The sequence below is a fragment of the Petromyzon marinus genome, chromosome 75 (assembly GCF_048934315.1).
Source record: "Petromyzon marinus isolate PM22_M1 ecotype Great Lakes invasive population chromosome 75, UKy_Petmar_22M1.pri1.0, whole genome shotgun sequence".
Classification (NCBI taxonomy): Eukaryota; Metazoa; Chordata; class Hyperoartia; order Petromyzontiformes; family Petromyzontidae; genus Petromyzon; species Petromyzon marinus.
The window spans coordinates 5,314,411-5,336,162 of NC_133741.1; the positions used below are offsets into that span (position 1 = coordinate 5,314,411).

Genomic DNA, 21,752 nt, shown 5'->3' on the forward strand with positions numbered 1-21,752 from the left:
CGTGCGTCTCCAACCTTGATGCCCAGTAGCAGCTCGGGGGCTCTGTACCACAGAGTCACCACCACGGGGGTGTAGGGCTTGAGTGGAGACCCATACTCACGGGCCAGGCCAAAGTCTCCAATCTATACACACAGATACACACACACACAGATACACACACACACACATACACACACACAGACACACACACAGATACACACACAGATACACACACATACACACACAGATACACACACAGATACACACAGGGCTTGAGTGGAGACCCATACTCACGGGCCAGGCCAAAGTCTCCAATCTATACACACACACACACAGATACACACACATACACACACACAGATACACACACACACAGATACACACACATACACACACACAGGGCTTGAGTGGAGACCCATACTCACGGGCCAGGCCAAAGTCTCCAATCTATACACACACACACAGATACACACACAGACACACACAGATACACACACACACACACAGATACACACACATACACACACACATACACACACATACACACACAGATACACACACATACACACATATACACAGATACACACACATACACACACACACAGGGCTTGAGTGGAGACCCATACTCACGGGCCAGGCCAAAGTCTCCAATCTATACACGCAGATACACACACACATACACACAGATACACACACACAGATACACACACAGACACACACACACACAGAGACATACACAGATACACACACATACACAGACACACACAGATACACACACATACACACACACAGATACACACACACACAGATACACACACACACACACAGATACACACACAGATACACACACAGGGCTTGAGTGGAGACCCATACTCACGGGCCAGGCCAAAGTCTCCAATCTATACACACAGATACACAAACACAGATACACACAGATACACACACAGACACACACACACACACAGATACACACAGATACACACACACACAGATACACACAGATACACACACACACACACACAGATACACACACAGACACACACATACACACACACACAGGGCTTGAGTGGAGACCCATACTCACGGGCCAGGCCAAAGTCTCCAATCTATACACACACACACAGATACACACAGATACACACACACAGATACACACACACACACAACAACAACCGCCATTCGCCACTAAGTGGCGGTGACGTCACCACGACGCTTGTGCCAGGCTATGTGCACCCTGAGGCCACGTGAAGTGTCGAACGCCCGCTGGCAGGAGGTCACGGGGCAGACCCAGGTGCCACGGGTCGACTGACTGAGATGACTGGCTGATGCACCACCTGTGCCCCCTACTGTGCCAACCTGCTGTGCTTTAGCCACCCGGTGCTCCGCTCGTTGTTCTGAGCGTCGCTCCTCCACCCTCCGTTGTTGTTGGAGGGCGACTGCCTCCAACTGCCCAGTAGCATCCTTCACGAGCCTCCTCCACAGAGACCGATCTTGACACCGCTGGTACCAGTCATCGGCAAGTCCACTCAGCTCCACGTCCTCCTGTACCACGTCACTCCATCTCTTCTCTAGCCCGTGCCGTGCCCGTTTAGCCCCCTCGATCCGGCCAAACAAAAGCTGTTTCGGCATGCGGTGGCTGGGCATGCGGGATACATGACCCAGCCAACGCAGCCTTGCCTGCCGGAGGAGCTCACCGATGGGACCTTGCCCAGATCTTTCAAAGATTTGTGAGCTCCTCACACAATCCAGTCCGGTTAAACCCAGGATGGATCGTAGGCAGGCCAGCCTAAATGTTTCTAACCGGCGAAGATGCTCCATTAGGGGGGTCCACGTTTCGCAAGCGTAGAGAAGGGAGGGAATGACCGTGGCCGAGAAGACCTGAAGCTTAGTGCGGAGCGACAGACCAGGTAGCTTGCACACAGCGTTACGCAACTGATGAAAAGATATTGCCGCTCGACTGATTCGGAGTGAGACCTCTGCTGTTAAACTGGAGCCAGTCATAAGCACTATGCCCAGGTACGGGAAACTCTCCACTCTCTCCACAACTGCCCCATCACCGATTGAGAGTTGTGGGGGTGTTGTGTCCGATGGTACAAAATACCCAGGCAGGTGCTAAGTTTTGGTGGGGCTGATGGTAAGGCCCCACCTCTTAGTGGCACGCTCCAGTCTCAGCAGCAGCGTCTCCAACTCCTCCTCTGACTGAGCAGCTATTACCAAATCATCGTCATACATAACGTGGTTGAGCAATAGGGAGCCATCCCTTGACCGCACCCGGGCATCGATCAGCCTCCCATTATATCTTTACCAATTGGAAATTCCCCCGGTACAGCTATTGAAGGCTTCACAAACTACGTGATGTTAAATAATGTGGGAGCCAGAGGACATCCCTGTCGCACCCCAAGGTGTACAGGGAATGGCTCTGACTCCCGGCCACGTAGTTTTACCCGGGCCCGCTCACCATCATGAAGGTCCCTAATGATCGTGAGCAGAGGGTCAGGTACTCCAAAAGCACGAAGAACAACCCAGAGCCCAGGCAGCCTACTGATGGTATCATAGGCCTTGACCAGGTCAATAAAGCAGAGATGTAGGTCTTGCTGGAATTCCCTACACCTCTGCTGTAGTAGATGGACAGAAAATATGGCATCCGTGCAGGATACACACACACACAGATATACACAAACACACACAGATATACACAAACACAGATACACACACACGTAGAGGGCTTGAGTGGAGACCCATACTCATGGGCCAGGCCAAAGTCTCCAATCTATATACACAGATAAATGCATACACAGATACACACACACAGAAACACGCACACACACATATACACACACAGAGTGGGTGAGTTGGTGGGTGAGTTGGTGGGTGAGTGGGTGAATGGGTGAGTGAGCGGGTGGGTGAGTAGGTGGGTGAGTAGGTGGGTGAGCGTGTGAGTGTTTGGGCGAGTGTGTGGGTGAGTGGGTGAGTGAGTAAGTGAGTGGGTCAGCAGGTGGGTGAGTGAATGAGTGAGTGGGCGAGTGGGTGAGTAAGCGGGTAGGTGAGTAAGTGGGTGAGTGTGTGGGTGAGTGTGTGGGTGAGTGGGTGGGTGGATGAGTGAGTGAGTGGGTGGGTGAGTGAGTGGGTGAGTAAGTGGGTGATTGAGTGGGTGGGTGGGTGAGTGAGTGGGTGACTGAGTGAGTTGGTGGGTGGGTGAGTGGGTGAGTGAGTGAGTGAGTGATTGGGTGGGTGAGTGGGTGGGTGATTGAGCGAGTGAGTGGGTGAGTGGGTGGGTGAGTGGGTGGGTGAGTGGGTGAGTGAGTGAGTGGGTGGGTGAGTGAGTGGATGAGTGAGTGGGTGGGTGAGTGGGTGAGTAAGTGGGCGAGTGAATGAGTGAGCGAGCGGGTGAGCGTGCAGCCGCACCTTGAGGATGCCGGCATGGGATAGCAGGAGGTTGGAGGTCTTGAGGTCCCTGTGGAGGATCCAGTTGTCGTGAAGATGGCGGACCCCCCTGAGGAGCTGGATCATCAGAGTCTTCACCTCACCTGCACCACACAAAGGGGCACCCCCCCCTCCTCCCATGTAGCCTCGGCAAGCCGGTGGAGCAAATGCCCAGCTAGCCAGGCGGCCAGGCAGGCGACCAGCCAGGCAGGCGGGCAGGCAGTCAGCCACCAAACAACAGCCACTCACTCACCAAACCCCAGCCAGCCACTCACCAAACCCCAGCCAGCCACTCACCAAACCACTCACCAAACCCACTCACCCAACACACTCACCAAACTCGCTCACCAAACACGCTCACCAACACACTCACCCAACACTCACCAAACACACTCACCCAACACACTCACCCAACACACTCACCCAACACACTCACCAAACACACTCACCCAACACGCTCACCCAACACGTTCACCCGACACGTTCACCCGACACGCTCACCCGACACGCTCACCCGACACGCTCACCCGACACGCTCACCCGACACGCTCACCCGACACGCTCACCCGACACGCTCACCCGACACGCTCACCCGACACACTCACCCGACACACTCACCCGACACACTCACCCGACACACTCACCCGACACACTCACCCGACACACTCACCCGACACACTCACCCGACACACTCACCCGACACACTCACCCGACACACTCACCCAACACACTCACCCAACACACTCACCCAACACAATCACCCAACACACTCACCAAACACACTCACCCAACACACTCACCAAACCCACTCACCAAACACACTCACCCAACACACTCACCCAACACACTCACCCGACACACTCACCCAACACACTCACCCAACACACTCACCCAACACACTCACCCAAACACACTCACCCAACACACTCACCCAACACACTCACCCAACACACTCACCAAACCACTCACCCGACACACTCACCCGACACACTCACCCGACACACTCACCCGACACACTCACCCAACACACTCACCAAACCACTCACCCAACACACTCACCCGACACACTCACCCGACACACTCACCCGACACACTCACCCAACACACTCACCCAACACACTCACCCAACACACTCACCCAACACACTCACCCGACACACTCACCCGACACACTCACCCAACACACTCACCAAACACACTCACCCGACACACTCACCCGACACACTCACCCGACACACTCACCCAACACACTCACCCAACACACTCACCCAACACACTCACCAAACCACTCACCCGACACACTCACCCGACACACTCACCCGACACACTCACCCGACACACTCACCCGACACACTCACCCGACACACTCACCCGACACACTCACCCGACACACTCACCAAACACACTCACCCAACACACTCACCCAACACACTCACCCAACACACTCACCAAACACACTCACCCAACACACTCACCCAACACACTCACCCGACACACTCACCCGACACACTCACCCGACACACTCACCCGACACACTCACCCGACACACTCACCCGACACACTCACCCGACACACTCACCAGACACACTCACCCAACACACTCACCCAACACACTCACCAAACACACTCACCCAACACACTCACCCAACACACTCACCCAACACACTCACCCAACACACTCATCACCAAACACACTCACCCAACACACTCATCACCAAACACACTCACCCGACACACTCACCAAACACACTCACCAAACCCACTCACCCAACACACTCACCCAACACACTCACCCAACACACTCACCCAACACACTCACCATACACACTCACCCAACACACTCACCCGACACACTCACCCGACACACTCACCCGACACACTCACGCGACCCACTCACCCAACCCACTCACCCGACACACTCACCCGACACACTCACCCGACACACTCACCCGACACACTCACCCAACACACTCACCCAACACACTCACCCAACACACTCACCCAACACACTCACCAAACACACTCACCCAACACACTCACCCAACACACTCACCCAACACACTCACCCAACACACTCACCCAACACACTCACCCAACACACTCACCCAACACACTCACCCAACACACTCACCAAACACACTCACCCAACACACTCACCAAACACACTCACCCAAACACTCACCAAACCCACCCACCCAACACACTCACCCAACACACTCACCCAACACACTCACCCAACACACTCACCCAACACACTCACCCAACACACTCACCATACACACTCACCATACACACTCACCCGACACACTCACCCGACACACTCACCCGACACACTCACCCGACACACTCACCCGACACACTCACCCAACACACTCACCCGACACACTCACCCGACACACTCACCAGACACACTCACCCAACACACTCACCCAACACACTCACCCAACACACTCACCCAACACACTCACCCAACACACTCACCCAACACACTCACCCGACACACTCACCCGACACACTCACCCGACACACTCACCCAACACACTCACCCAACACACTCACCCAACACACTCACCCAACACACTCACCCGACACACTCACCCAACACACTCACAAAACACACTCACCCAACACACTCACCAAACCCACTCACCCAACACACTCACCCAACACACTCACCCAACACGCTCACCAAACCCACTCACCAAACACACTCACCCAACAGTCTCACCAAACCCACTCACCCAACACGCTCACCAAACCCACTCACCAAACACACTCACCCAACAGTCTCACCAAACCCACTCACCCAACACACTCACCAAACCTACTCACCAGACACACTCACCCAACACACTCACCCAACACACTCACCAAACACACTCACCAGACACACTCACCCAACACACTCACCCAACACACTCACCCAACACACTCACCAAACACACTCACCAAACACACTCACCAAACACACTCACCAAACACACTCACTCACTCACCCACCCACCCGCTGCTCACCCCTCTCTCTCTATCCCTCTGTCTCCCCCTCACCCATCCACGTCGCTCACCACGTCGCTCACCACGTCACTCACCAGGCAGGAACGGCGTCTTCATCGTCTCCATCAGGCTCTTGAGGTCATGCTCCACATAGTCCATCACGATGTAGATCTTGTCCATGTTAGATCCCACCACAATCTCCTACAGCACACAGCACACACACACACTCTCCATGTTAGATCCCACCACAATCTCCTACAGCACACAGCACACACACACACTCTCCATGTTAGATCCCACCACAATCTCCTACAGCACACAGCACACACACACACTCTCCATGTTAGATCCCACCACAATCTCCTACAGCACACAGCACACACACTCTCCATGTTAGATCCCACCACAATCTCCTACAGCACACACACACACACTCCATGTTAGATCCCACCACAATCTCCTACAGCACACACACACACTCTCCATGTTAGATCCCACCACAATCTCCTACAGCACACAGCACACACACACACTCTCCATGTTAGATCCCACCACAATCTCCTACAGCACACAGCACACACACTCTCCATGTTAGATCCCACCACAATCTCCTACAGCACACACACACACACTCCATGTTAGATCCCACCACAATCTCCTACAGCACACACACACACTCTCCATGTTAGATCCCACCACAATCTCCTACAGCACACACACACACTCACCAATCACTCACCTACTCACTCGCGTACTCGCCCACTCACCCACTCACCAATCACTCAACCATCCACCCGCCCACCCACCCCCTCACTCACCCCCCACCCACCCACTCACCCACCCACTCACCCACCCACTCACCCACCCACTCACCAACTCGCTCACCCACTCGCTCACCCACTCGCTCACCCACTTGCTCACCCACACACTCACTCACCCACTCGCTCACCCACTCGCTCACCCACTCACACACCCACTCACCCACCCACCCACTCACTCGCTCACCCACTCGCTCACCTACTCACTCACCCACTCACCCACCCACTCACCCACCCAGCCACCAACTCGCTCACTCGCTCACCCAATCACCCACCCACTCACCCACCCACTCACCCACCCACTCACCCACCCGCTCACCCACTCGCTCACCCACTCACTCACCCTGACTGTCACAATGTTTGGGTGCTGAGCCTTGAGCAGGGTGTTTATCTCTCTCTCACCTGCCCACCCACCCACCCACTCACCCATTGACCCATCCACTCACCCACCCACTCACTCGCTCACCCACCCACCCACTCACTCACCCACCCACTCACCCTGACTGTCACAATGTTGGGGTGCTGAGCCTTGAGCAGGGTGTTTATCTCTCTCTCACCTGCCCACTCACCCACCCACTCACTCACCCACTCGCTCACCCACTCACCCACTCGCTCACCCACCCACTCACTCACCCACCCACTCAATCACCCACTCGCTCACCCACCCACCCACCCACCCACTCACCCACCCACTCACCCACCCACTCACCACCCACTCACTCACCCACCCACCCACTCACCCACCCACTCACTCACCCACTCACTCACCCACTCACTCACCCTGACTGTCACAATGTTGGGGTGCTGAGCCTTGAGCAGGGTGTTTATCTCTCTCTCACCTGCCCACTCACCCACCCACTCACCTACCCACCCACTCACCAACTCGCTCACCCACTCACCCACTCGCTCACCCACCCACTCACTCACCCACCCACTCAATCACCCACTCGCTCACCCACCCACCCACCCACTCACCCACCCACTCACTCACCCACCCACTCACTCACCCACCCACTCACTCACTCACCCACTCACTCACCCACCCACTCAATCACCCACCCACTCACCCTGACTGTCACAATGTTGGGGTGCTGAGCCTTGAGCAGGGTGTTTATCTCTCTGTCACCTGCCCACTCACCCACCCACTCACCCACCCACCCACCCACTCACTCACCCACCCACTCACCCATTGACCCACTCACTCATCCAACCACTCACTCACCCACCCACCCACCCACTTACCAACTCACCCACCCACTCACCCTGACTGTCACAATGTTGGGGTGCTGAGCCTTGAGCAGGGTGTTTATCTCTCTCTCACCTGCCCACTCACCCACCCACTCACCTACCCACCCCCTCACCAACTCGCTCACCCGCTCACCCACTCACCCACTCACCCACCCACTCACCCACTCACCCACCCACTCACCCACTCGCTCACCCACCCGCTCACTCACCCACTCACCCACCCACCCACCCACTCACCCACTTGCTCACCCACTCACTCACCCACTCACTTACCCACCCACTCACTCACCCACCCACTCACCTACCCACCCACTCACCCACTCACTCACCCACCCACTCACCCACCCACCCACTCACCCACTCACCCACCCACTCACTCACCCACCCACCCACTCACTCACCCACCCACCCACTCACTCACCCTGACTGTCACAATGTTGGGGTGCTGAGCCTTGAGCAGGGTGTTTATCTCTCTCTCACCTGCCCACTCACCCACCCACTCACCTACCCACCCACTCACCAACTCGCTCACCCACTCACCCACTCGCTCACCCACCCACTCACTCACCCACCCACTCAATCACCCACTCGCTCACCCACCCACCCACCCACTCACCCACCCACTCACCACCCACTCACTCACCCACCCACTCACTCACCCACCCACTCACTCACCCACCCACTCACTCACTCACCCACTCACTCACCCACCCACTCAATCACCCACCCACTCACCCTGACTGTCACAATGTTGGGGTGCTGAGCCTTGAGCAGACTGTTTATCTCTCTGTCACCTGCCCACTCACCCACCCACTCACCCACCCACCCACCCACTCACTCACCCACCCACTCACCCATTGACCCACTCACTCACCCAACCACTCACTCACCCACCCACCCACCCACTTACCAACTCACCCACTCACTCACCCTGACTGTCACAATGTTGGGGTGCTGAGCCTTGAGCAGGGTGTTTATCTCCCTGAGAGAGGTGATCGGGAACCCTTCCCTCTCCTTCTCCATCTTCAACCTCTTGAGAGCAACGATCTCATCTGGGGGGGGGGCGTGGGGAGAGATGGGGGGGGGCCAACAGAGCCATCATCAGGGCATGGTCTTTATTAGCATTAGTAGTGGAGTCTGTGTGTGTCTGTGTGTGTGTGTGTCTGTGTCTGTGTGTCTGTCTGTGTGTGTGTGTGTGTCTGTGTGTCTGTGTGTGTGTCTGTCTGTGTGTGTCTGTGTGTGTGTGTGTCTGTGTGTGTGTGTCTGTGTGTGTGTCTGTGTGTGTGTGTCTGTGTGTGTGTGTCTGTGTGTGTGTGTGTGTGTGTCTGTGTGTGTGTCTGTGTGTGTGTCTGTGTGTGTGTGTCTGTGTGTGTGTGTCTGTCTGTGTGTGTGTGTCTGTGTGTGTGTGTGTGTCTGTGTGTGTCTGTCTGTGTGTGTGTCTGTGTGTGTCTGTCTGTGTGTGTCTGTCTGTCTGTGTCTGTGTGTGTGTCTGTGTGTGTGTCTGTGTGTGTGTCTGTGTGTGTCTGTGTGTGTGTCTGTGTGTGTGTGTCTGTGTGTCTGTGTATGTGTGTCTGTCTGTGTGTGTCTGTGTGTGTATGTGTGTGTGTGTGTCTGTCTATGTGTGTCTGTGTGTGTCTGTGTGTGTCTGTGTGTATGTGTCTGTGTGTGTGTGCGTGGGGAACGGTAGTGTAGTGGTTAGCGCTACGCTGCGCTATGAACCTGGCGACCCGGGTTCGATTCCCGCTCACGGCCAACACTGCCAGTGACGATTATCTGAACCGGTCTTGGGCCTCCCCTAGGTCGACTCAGCCTCAAATGAGTACCTGGCGCGTTGTGTAGTAAACATCGCCACTGGGGAGACAAAGGCGGCCGGGCGTGGTGCTGGCCACCCACCCCCTCGTGTGCCGTGCCGGCCTTCATAGGTGCTCGCTAACAGCACTTGCCGCTACAGTCTGTTAAGGCTATACGGGGGATCTTTGTCTTTGTCTACGTGTGTGTCCGTCTACGTGTGTCCACGTGTGTGTGTGTGTCCACGTGTGTGTCTACATGTGTGTGTCTACATGTGTGTGTGTCTACATGTGTGTGTGTGTCTACATGTGTGTGTGTGTGTCTACATGTGTGTGTGTCTACATGTGTGTGTGTGTGTCTACATGTGTGTGTGTCTACATGTGTGTGTGTGTCTACGTGTGTATGTGTCTACATGTGTGTGTGTGTCTACGTGTGTGTGTGTCTACGTGTGTGTCTACGTGTGTGTGTGTGTCTACGTGTGTGTGTCTACACGTGTGTGTGTGTCTACGTGTGTCTACGTGTGTGTGTGTGTCTACATGTGTGTGTGTGTCCACGTGTGTGTCTACGTGTGTGTGTCTACATGTGTGTGTCTACGTGTGTGTGTGTCTACGTGTGTGTGGTCTACGTGTGTGTCTACGTGTGTGTCTACGTGTGTGTGTGTTCATGTGTGTCTACACGTGTGTGTCCACGGGTGTGTCTACGTGTGTCTACGTGTGTGTGTCTACATGTGTGTGCGTCCACGGGTGTGTCTACATGTGTGTGTGTGTTCACGTGTGTTTGTCTACGTGTGTGTGTCTACGTGTGTGTGTGTGTCTACGTGTGTGTGTCTACACGTGTGTCTACACGTGTGTGTGTCTACGTGTGTGTGTGTGTCTACGTGTGTCTACACGTGTGTGTGTGTCTACGTGTGTGTGTGTGTCTACGTGTGTCTACGTGTGTCTACGTGTGTGTCTACATGTGTGTGTCTACGTGTGTGTGTCTACATGTGTATACACGTGTGTGTGTGTCTACACGTGTGTGTCTACACGTGTGTGTGTGTCTACGTGTGTGTGTGTCTACGTGTGTGTGTCTACATGTGTGTGTCTACATGTGTATATCTACGTGTGTGTGTGTCTACACGTGTGTGTGTCTACACGTGTGTGTCTACACGTGTGTGTGTGTCTACGTGTGTGTGTGTCTACGTGTGTGTGTGTCTACATGTGTGTGTGTGTGTCTACATGTGTGTGTGTGTCTACATGTGTGTGTCTACGTGTGTGTCTACATGTGTGTATATCTACGTGTGTGTGTGTGTCTACGTGTGTGTGTGTGTCTACATGTGTGTATATCTACGTGTGTGTGTGTGTGTCTACGTGTGTGTGTGTCTATGTGTGTGTGTCTACGTGTGTGTGTGTGTCTACGTGTGTGTGTGTGTCTACGTGTGTGTGTGTGTCTACGTGTGTGTGTGTGTCTACGTGTGTGTGTGTCTGGCACAGTAGGGGGCAAAGGTGGCTCATCGTCCACCCATCTCAGTCAGTCAACCCATGGCACCTGCAGGGTCTGTCACGTGACCTCCCCCTCGTGCACCTAGCCTGGCACAGCAGTAACAACCCACGGCAACCTGCTGGGTCTGTCCCCGTGACCTCCTCCTCGTGCACCTAGCCTGGCACAGCAGTAACAACCCACGGCAACCTGCTGGGTCTGCCCCGTGACCTCCTGCCGGCGGGCGTTCGACACTCCGCGCGTGGCCTCGGCGTGCACCTAGCCTGGCACGAGCGCCGTGCTGACGTCACCGCCGCTCAGTGGCTGTTGTTGTGTTTACACACCGGTCTTCTTGTCCTTGGCTCTGTACACCACTCCGTATGTCCCCTCCTCGATGCGGTTCAGACAGTGAAACTCCTCCACACTCCGGCAGCCCTGCACACACAACCACCGCAACGATCACCCACCAACTCCACCACCACCTACATAACCACCACCACCACCACCTACATAACCACCACCACCACCTACACAACCACCACCACCACCACCACCTACATAACCACCACCACCACCACCTACACATCCACCACCACCACCTACACAACCACCACCACCACCAACACAACCACCACCTACAACAACCACCACCACCTACACAACCACCACCAACAAATCCACAACCACCACCTACAACAACCACCACCACCTACACAACCACAACAACCACCACCTACACAACCACCACCAACACATCCACAACCACCACCTACAACAACCACCACCACCTACACAACCACCACCACCTACACAACCACCACCACCACCGCAACGATCACCCACAACCACCACCACCTACACAACCACAACCAACAAATCCACAACCACCACCTACAACAACCACCACCACCACCTACAACAACCACCACCACCACCTACACAACCACCACCACCACCTACACAACCACCACCACCACCTACACAACCACCACCACCTACACAACCACCACCACCATCTACACAACCACCACCACCTACACAACCACCACCACCAACACAATCACCACCACCTACACAACCACCACCAACAAATCCACAACCACCACCTACACCACCACCACCACCACCTACACAACCACCACCAACAAATCCACAACCACCACCTACAACAACCACCACCTACACAACCACCACCACCTACACCACCTACACAACCACCACCACCTACACAACCACCACCTACAACAACCACCACCACCTACACAACCACCACCTACACAACCACCATAATGATCACCACCACCACCAACACAGCCATCCACAACCACCACCTACAACAACCACCACCACCACACCGACACAACCACCACCACCAACTCCAGGTACCTGTGTGTGTGTGTAGGTATGGTGAGTGTAGGTAGCTGTGTGTGTGTAGGTAGCTGTGTGTGTAGGTATGGTGAGTGTAGGTAGCTGTATGTGTAGGTATGGTGAGTGTAGGTAGCTGTGTGTAGGTATGGTGAGTGTAGGTAGCTGTGTGTGTGTGTAGGTATGGTGAGTGTAGGTATGGTGTGTGTAGGTAGCTGTATGTGTAGGTAGCTGTGTGTGTGTAGGTATGGTGTGTGTAGGTAGCTGTGTGTGTAGGTATGGTGAGTGTAGGTAGCTGTGTGTGTAGGTATGGTGAGTGTAGGTAGCTGTGTGTGTGTAGGTAGCTGTGTGTGTAGGTATGGTGAGTGTAGGTAGCTGTATGTGTAGGTATGGTGAGTGTAGGTAGCTGTGTGTAGGTATGGTGAGTGTAGGTAGCTGTGTGTGTGTGTAGGTATGGTGAGTGTAGGTATGGTGTGTGTAGGTAGCTGTATGTGTAGGTAGCTGTGTGTGTGTAGGTATGGTGTGTGTAGGTAGCTGTGTGTGTAGGTATGGTGTGTGTAGGTAGCTGTGTGTGTAGGTAGCTGTATGTGTAGGTAGCTGTGTGTAGGTATGGTGAGTGTAGGTAGCTGTGTGTGTGTAGGTAGCTGTGTGTGTAGGTAGCTGTGTGTAGGTATGGTGAGTGTAGGTAGCTGTGTGTGTGTAGGTATGGTGTGTGTAGGTAGCTGTGTGTTAGTATGGTGAGTGTAGGTAGCTGTGTGTGTAGGTAGCTGTGTGTAGGTAGCTGTGTGTGTGTAGGTATGGTGAGTGTAGGTAGCTGTGTGTGAAGGTAGCTGTGTGTGTAAGTACGTGTATAGGTAGCTGTGTGTGTAGGTACGTGTGTAGGTAGCTGTGTGCGTAGGTACGTGTATAGGTAGCTGTGTGTGTAGGTACGTGTGTAGGTAGCTGTGTGTATAGATAGCTGTGTGTGTAGGTACATGTGTAGGTAGGTGTATAGGTAGCTGTGTGTGTAGGTAGCTGTGTGTGTAGGTACGTGTGTAGGTAGCTGTGTGTGTAGGTACGTGTGTAGGTAGCTGTGTGCGTAGGTACATGTATAGGTAGCTGTGTGTGTAGGTAGCTGTGTGTGTAGGTACGTGTGTAGGTAGCTGTGTGTGTAGGTACGTGTGTAGGTAGCTGTGTGCGTAGGTACGTGTATTGGTAGCTGTGTGTGTAGGAACGTGTGTAGGTAGCTGTGTGTGTAGGTAGCTGTATGTGTAGGTAGCTGTGTGTGTAGGTAGCTGTGTGTGTAGGTAGCTGTGTGTGTAGGTAGCTGTGTGTGTAGGTAGGTGGGTGTGTAGGTAGCTGTGTGTGTAGGTAGCTGTGTGTGTAGGTAGGTGTGTGTGTAGGTAGCTGTGTGTGTAGGTAGCTGTGTGTGTAGGTAGCTGTGTGTGTGGGTAGCTGTGTGTGTGGGTAGGTGTGTGTGTAGGTAGCTGTGTGTGTAGGTAGCTGTGTGTGTAGGTAGCTGTGTGTGTAGGTAGCTGTGTGTGTAGGTAGCTGCGTGTGTAGGTAGCTGTGTGTGTAGGTAGCTGCGTGTGTAGGTAGCTGTGTGTGTAGGTAGGTAGGTAGCTGTGTGTGTAGGTAGCTGTGTGTGTAGGTAGCTGTGTGTGTAGGTAGCTGTGTGTGTAGGTAGGTGTGTGTAGGTAGCTGTGTGTGTAGGTAGCTGTGTGTGTAGGTAGCTGTGTGTGTAGGTAGCTGTGTGTGTAGGTAGCTGTGTGTGTAGGTAGCTGTGTGTGTAGGTAGGTGTGTAGGTACGTGTGTAGGTAGCTGTGTGTGTAGGTAGCTGTGTGTGTAGGTAGCTGTGTGTGTAGGTAGCTGTGTGTAGGTAGCTGTGTGTGTAGGTAGCTGTGTGTGTAGGTAGCTGTGTGTGTAGGTAGCTGTGTGTGTAGGTAGGTAGGTAGCTGTGTGTGTAGGTAGCTGTGTGTGTAGGTAGCTGTGTGTGTAGGTAGCTGTGTGTGTAGGTAGCTGCGTGTGTAGGTAGGTGGGTGTGTAGGTAGGTAGGTAGCTGTGTGTGTAGGTAGCTGTGTGTGTAGGTAGCTGTGTGTGTAGGCAGCTGTGTGTGTAGGTAGCTGTGTGTGTAGGTAGCTGTGTGTGTAGGTAGCTGTGTGTGTAGGTAGCTGTGTGTGTAGGTAGGTAGGTAGCTGTGTGTGTAGGTAGCTGTGTGTGTAGGTAGCTGTGTGTGTAGGTAGCTGCGTGTGTAGGTAGGTGGGTAGGTGAATACCTGTAGGGCCGGCAGGTAGGTAGGTAGCTGTGTATGTAGGTAGCTGTGTGTGTAGGTAGCTGTGTGTGTAGGTAGCTGTGTGTGTAGGTAGCTGTGTGTGTAGGTAGCTGTGTGTGTAGGTAGCTGTGTGTGTAGGTAGCTGTGTGTGTAGGTAGGTAGGTAGCTGTGTGTGTAGGTAGCTGTGTGTGTAGGTAGCTGTGTGTGTAGGTAGGTGGGTAGGTGAATACCTGTAGGGCCGGCAGGTAGGCAGGTAGCTGTGTGTGTAGGTAGCTGTGTGTGTAGGTAGCTGTGTGTGTAGGTAGCTGTGTGTGTAGGTACACGTGTAGGTAGCTGTGTGTGTAGGTAGCTGTGTGTGTAGGTAGGTGGGTAGGTGAATACCTGTAGGGCCGGCAGGTAGGCAGGTAGCTGTGTGTGTAGGTAGCTGTGTGTGTAGGTAGCTGTGTGTGTAGGTAGCTGTGTGTGTAGGTACACGTGTAGGTAGCTGTGTGTGTAGGTAGCTGTGTGTGTAGGTAGCTGTGTGTGTAGGTAGCTGTGTGTGTAGGTAGCTGTGTGTGTAGGTACACGTGTAGGTAGCTGTGTGTGTAGGTAGCTGTGTGTGTAGGTAGGTGGGTAGGTGAATACCTGTAGGGCCGGCAGGTAGGCAGGTAGCTGTGTGTGTAGGTAGCTGTGTGTGTAGGTAGCTGTGTGTGTAGGTACACGTGTAGGTAGCTGTGTGTGTAGGTAGCTGTGTGTGTAGGTAGGTGGGTAGGTGAATACCTGTAGGGCCGGCAGGTAGGCAGGTAGCTGTGTGTGTAGGTAGCTGTGTGTGTAGGTAGCTGTGTGTGTAGGTAGCTGTGTGTGTAGGTACACGTGTAGGTAGCTGTGTGTGTAGGTAGCTGTGTGTGTAGGTAGCTGTGTGTGTAGGTAGCTGTGTGTGTAGGTACACGTGTAGGTAGCTGTGTGTGTAGGTAGCTGTGTGTGTAGGTAGGTGGGTAGGTGAATACCTGTAGGGCCGGCAGGTAGGCAGGTAGCTGTGTGTGTAGGTAGCTGTGTGTGTAGGTAGCTGTGTGTGTAGGTAGCTGTGTGTGTAGGTAGCTGTGTGTGTAGGTAGCTGTGTGTGTAGGTACACGTGTAGGTAGCTGTGTGTGTAGGTAGCTGTGTGTGTAGGTAGCTGTGTGTGTAGGTAGCTGTGTGTGTAGGTACACGTGTAGGTAGCTGTGTGTGTAGGTAGCTGCGTGTGTAGGTAGGTGGGTAGGTGAATACCTGTAGGGCCGGCAGGTAGGCAGGTAGCTGTGTATGTAGGTAGCTGTGTGTGCAGGTAGCTGTGTGTGTAGGTAGCTGTGTGTGTAGGTAGGTAGCTGTGTGTGTAGGTAGCTGTGTGTGTAGGTAGCTGTGTGTGTAGGTAGCTGTGTGTGTAGGTAGCTGTGTGTGTAGGTAGCTGTGTGTGTAGGTAGCTGTGTGTGTAGGTAGCTGTGTGTGTAGGTAGCTGTGTGTGTAGGTAGCTGTGTGTGTAGGTAGCTGTGTGTGTAGGTAGCTGTGTGTGTAGGTAGCTGTGTGTGTAGGTAGCTGTGTGTGTAGGTAGCTGTGTGTGTAGGTAGCTGTGTGTGTAGGTAGCTGTGTGTGTAGGTAGCTGTGTGTGTAGGTAGCTGTGTGTGTAGGTAGCTGTGTGTGTAGGTAGCTGTGTGTGTAGGTAGCTGTGTGTGTAGGTAGCTGTGTGTGTAGGTAGCTGTGTGTGTAGGTAGCTGTGTGTGTAGGTACACGTGTAGGTAGCTGTGTGTGTAGGTAGCTGTGTGTGTAGGTAGCTGTGTGTGTAGGTAGCTGTGTGTGTAGGTAGCTGTGTGTGTAGGTAGCTGTGTGTGTAGGTAGCTGTGTGTGTAGGTGGCTGTGTGTGTAGGTAGCTGTGTGTGTAGGTAGGTAGGTAGCTGTGTGTGTAGGTAGGTAGGTAGCTGTGTGTGTAGGTAGCTGCGTGTGTAGGTAGCTAGCTGCGTGTGTAGGTAGCTGTGTGTGTAGGTAGGTAGGTAGCTGTGTGTGTAGGTAGGTAGGTAGCTGTGTGTGTAGGTAGCTGTGTGTGTAGGTAGCTGTGTGTGTAGGTAGCTGTGTGTGTAGCTAGCTGCGTGTGTAGGTAGCTGTGTGTGTAGGTAGGTAGGTAGCTGTGTGTGTAGGTAGCTGTGTGTGTAGGTAGCTGTGTGTGTAGGTAGGTAGGTGTGTAGGTAGCTGTGTGTGTAGGTAGCTGTGTGTGTAGGTAGCTGAGTGTGTAGGTAGGTGGGTAGCTGTGTGTGTAGGTAGCTGTGTGTGTAGGTAGCTGTGTGTGTAGGTAGCTGTGTGTGTAGGTAGCTGTGTGTGTAGGTAGGTGGGTGTGTAGGTAGCTGTGTGTGTAGGTAGCTGTGTGTGTAGGTAGCTGTGTGTGTAGGTAGCTGTGTGTGTAGGTAGCTGTGTGTGTAGGTAGCTGTGTGTGTAGGTAGCTGTGTGTGTAGGTAGCTGTGTGTGTAGGTAGCTGTGTGTGTAGGTAGCTGTGTGTGTAGGTAGCTGTGTGTGTAGGTAGCTGTGTGTGTAGGTAGCTGTGTGTGTAGGTAGCTGTGTGTGTAGGTAGCTGTGTGTGTAGGTGAATACCTGTAGGGCCGGCAGGTAGGCAGGTAGCTGTGTGTGTAGGTAGCTGTGTGTGTAGGTAGCTGTGTGTGTAGGTAGGTGGGTAGGTGAATACCTGTAGGGCCGGCAGGTAGGCAGGTAGCTGTGTATGTAGGTAGCTGTGTGTGTAGGTAGCTGTGTGTGTAGGTAGCTGTGTGTGTAGGTAGCTGTGTGTGTAGGTAGCTGTGTGTGTAGGTAGCTGTGTGTGTAGGTAGCTGTGTGTGTAGGTAGGCAGGTAGCTGTGTGTGTAGGTAGCTGTGTGTGTAGGTAGCTGTGTGTGTAGGTGAGTACCTGTAGGGCCGGCAGGTAGGCAGGTAGCTGTGTGTGTAGGTAGCTGTGTGTGTAGGTAGCTGTGTGTGTAGGTGGCTGTGTGTGTAGGTAGCTGTGTGTGTAGGTAGCTGTGTGTGTAGGTAGCTGTGTGTGTAGGTAGCTGTGTGTGTAGGTAGCTGTGTGTGTAGGTGGCTGTGTGTGTAGGTGGCTGTGTGTGTAGGTGGCTGTGTGTGTAGGTAGCTGTGTGTGTAGGTAGCTGTGTGTGTAGGTAGGTAGGTAGCTGTGTGTGTAGGTAGCTGTGTGTGTAGGTAGCTGTGTGTGTAGGTAGGTAGGTAGCTGTGTGTGTAGGTAGGTAGGTAGGTAGCTGTGTGTGTAGGTACACGTGTAGGTAGCTGTGTGTAGGTAGCTGTGTGTGTAGGTAGGTAGGTGGGTAGGTGAATACCTGTAGGGCCGGCAGGTAGGCAGGTAGCTGTGTGTGTAGGTAGCTGTGTGTGTAGGTAGCTGTGTGTGTAGGTAGCTGTGTGTGTAGGTAGCTGTGTGTGTAGGTAGCTGTGTGTGTAGGTAGCTGTGTGTGTAGGTAGCTGTGTGTGTAGGTAGCTGTGTGTGTAGGTAGGTGGGTAGGTGAATACCTGTAGGGCCGGCAGGTAGGCAGGTAGCTGTGTGTGTAGGTAGCTGTGTGTGTAGGTAGCTGTGTGTGTAGGTAGGTAGGTAGCTGTGTGTGTAGGTAGCTGTGTGTGTAGGTAGCTGTGTGTGTAGGTAGGTGGGTAGGTGAATACCTGTAGGGCCGGCAGGTAGGCAGGTAGCTGTGTGTGTAGGTAGCTGTGTGTGTAGGTAGCTGTGTGTGTAGGTAGGTAGGTAGCTGTGTGTGTAGGTAGCTGTGTGTGTAGGTAGCTGCGTGTGTAGGTAGGTAGGTAGCTGTGTGTGTAGGTAGCTGTGTGTGTAGGTAGCTGTGTGTGTAGGCAGCTGTGTGTGTAGGTAGCTGTGTGTGTAGGTAGCTGTGTGTGTAGGTAGCTGTGTGTGTAGGTGAATACCTGTAGGGCCGGCAGGTAGGCAGGTAGCTGTGTGTGTAGGTAGCTGTGTGTGTAGGTGAATACCTGTAGGGCCGGCAGGTAGGCAGGTAGCTGTGTGTGTAGGTAGCTGTGTGTGTAGGTAGCTGTGTGTGTAGGTAGCTGTGTGTGTAGGTAGGTAGGTGTGTAGGTGAGTACCTGTAGGGCCGGCAGGTAGGCAGGTAGCTGTGTGTGTAGGTAGCTGTGTGTGTAGGTAGCTGTGTGTGTAGGTAGCTGTGTGTGTAGGTAGCTGTGTGTAGGTAGCTGTGTGTGTAGGTAGCTGTGTGTGTAGGTAGCTGTGTGTGTAGGTAGGTGTGTAGGTGAGTACCTGTAGGGCCGGCAGGTAGGCAGGTAGCTGTGGTTGTAGCTCCACAGAGGTGGGAGAGTCGAGGTGGAACGGAGGCGGGGATCCACCGCCTCCCACAGCCACCCCTCCCACGTCATCGTCGTCGTCATCGTCGTCATCGTCGTCATCGTCGTCATCGTCGTCGTCATGGTGACGGCGACGTCGCCCGTCCACCTCCTCATCGTCGTCATCGTCGTCATCGTCGTCATCGTCGCTGCTGATGGAGTTCTGCTGCACCTTCAACATGGAGGCTGTGGTGAGAGGCGGGGAGACACGGTGAGTGTTGTGGTGAGTGTTGTGGTGGTGAGTGTTGTGGTGAGTGTTGTGGTGGTGAGTGTTGTGGTGGTGAGTGTGTGTGGTGGTGAGTGTTGTGGTGAGTGTTGTGGTGAGTGTTGTGGTGAGTGTTGTGGTGAGTGTTGTGGTGGTGAGTGTTGTGGTGAGTGTTGTGGTGGTGAGTGTGTGTGGTGGTGAGTGTTGTGGTGAGTGTTGTGGTGAGTGTTGTGGTGAGTGTTGTGGTGAGTGTTGTGGTGAGTGTTGTGGTGAGTGTTGTGGTGGTGAGTGTTGTGGTGGTGAGTGTGTGTGGTGGTGAGTGTTGTGGTGAGTGTTGTGGTGAGTGTTGTGGTGAGTGTGGTGGTGAGTGTTGTGGTGAGTGTTGTGGTGAGTGTTGTGGTGGTGAGTGTTGTGGTGGTGAGTGTTGTGGTGAGTGTTGTGGTGGTGAGTGTTGTGGTGAGTGTTGTGGTGAGTGTGTGTGGTGGTGAGTGTTGTGGTGAGTGTTGTGGTGGTGAGTGTTGTGGTGGTGAGTGTGGTGGTGAGTGTTGTGGTGGTGAGTGTTGTGGTGGTGAGTGTTGTGGTGAGTGTTGTGGTGAGTGTGGTGGTGAGTGTTGTGGTGAGTGATGTGGTGGTGAGTGTTGTGGTGGTGAGTGTTGGGGTGAGTGTTGTGGTGGTGAGTGTTGTGGTGGTGAGTGTTGGGGTGAGTGTTGTGGTGGTGAGTGTTGTGGTGAGTGTGTGTTGTGGTGAGTGTTGTGGTGAGTGTTGTGGTGGTGAGTGTTGTGGTGAGTGTTGTGGTGGTGAGTGTTGTGGTGAGTGTTGTGGTGAGTGTTGTGGTGGTGGTGAGTGTTGTGTTGTGGTGAGTGTTGTGGTGGTGAGTGTTGTGGTGGTGAGTGTTGTGGTGGTGAGTGTTGTGGTGAGTGTTGTGGTGAGTGTTGTGGTGGTGAGTGTTGTGGTGAGTGTTGTGGTGAGTGTTGTGGTGGTGAGTGTTGTGGTGAGTGTTGTGGTGAGTGTTGTGGTGAGTGTTGTGGTGAGTGTTGTGGTGAGTGTTGTGGTGAGTGTTGTGGTGAGTGTTGTGGTGAGTGTTGTGGTGAGTGTTGTGGTGAGTGTGGTGAGTGTGTGTTGTGGTGGTGAGTGTTGTGGTGGTGAGTGTTGTGGTGAGTGTTGTGGTGAGTGTTGTGGTGTGGTGGTGAGTGTTGTGGTGGTGAGTGTATGGTGTGGTGAGTGTTGTGGTGGTGAGTGTTGTGGTGGTGAGTGTTGTGGTGAGTGTTGTGGTGGTGAGTGTTGTGGTGAGTGAGGGTGGTGGTGAGTGTTGTGGTGAGTGTTGTGGTGGTGGTGAGTGTTGTGGTGAGTGTTGTGGTGAGTGTTGTGGTGAGTGTTGTGGTGAGTGTTGTGGTGGTGAGTGTTGTGGTGGTGAGTGTTGTGGTGAGTGTTGTGGTGAGTGTTGTGGTGAGTGATGTGGTGAGTGTTGTGGTGAGTGAGTGTGGTGGTGAGTGTTGTGGTGGTGAGTGTTGTGGTGGTGAGTGTTGTGGTGGTGAGTGTTGTGGTGAGTGTTGTGGTGGTGAGTGTTGTGGTGGTGAATGTTGTGGTGGTGAGTGTTGTGGTGGTGAGTGTTGTGGTGGTGAGTGTTGTGGTGAGTGTTGTGGTGGTGAGTGTTGTGGTGGTGAGTGTTGTGGTGGTGAGTGTTGTGGTGAGTGTTGTGGTGAGTGTTGTGGTGGTGAGTGTTGTGGTGAGTGAGTGTTGTGGTGAGTGTTGTGGTGAGTGAGTGTGGTGGTGAGTGTTGTGGTGAGTGTTGTGGTGAGTGTTGTGGTGGTGAGTGTTGTGGTGAGTGTTGTGGTGAGTGTGGTGGTGAGTGTTGTGGTGAGTGATGTGGTGGTGAGTGTTGTGGTGAGT

General features: G+C 53.7%; 1 protein-coding gene across 3 annotated transcripts in view; it reads right to left on the reverse strand.

Moving 5' to 3' along the window:
- Window positions 1-21,752, reverse strand: part of LOC116936988 (uncharacterized) — an 82,177-nt gene that overhangs the window by 15,228 nt on the left and 45,197 nt on the right. For all 3 annotated transcript variants that reach the window (XM_076056333.1, XM_076056332.1, XM_076056334.1), the window contains 6 exons: window positions 19,575-19,843; window positions 12,052-12,142; window positions 9,392-9,513; window positions 6,491-6,596; window positions 3,385-3,506; window positions 15-122 (listed from right to left, as the gene is read on the reverse strand). In XM_076056333.1, the coding sequence (XP_075912448.1) occupies window positions 15-122; window positions 3,385-3,506; window positions 6,491-6,596; window positions 9,392-9,513; window positions 12,052-12,142; window positions 19,575-19,843 (818 nt within the window). The remainder of the gene's footprint in view (window positions 1-14; window positions 123-3,384; window positions 3,507-6,490; window positions 6,597-9,391; window positions 9,514-12,051; window positions 12,143-19,574; window positions 19,844-21,752) is intronic.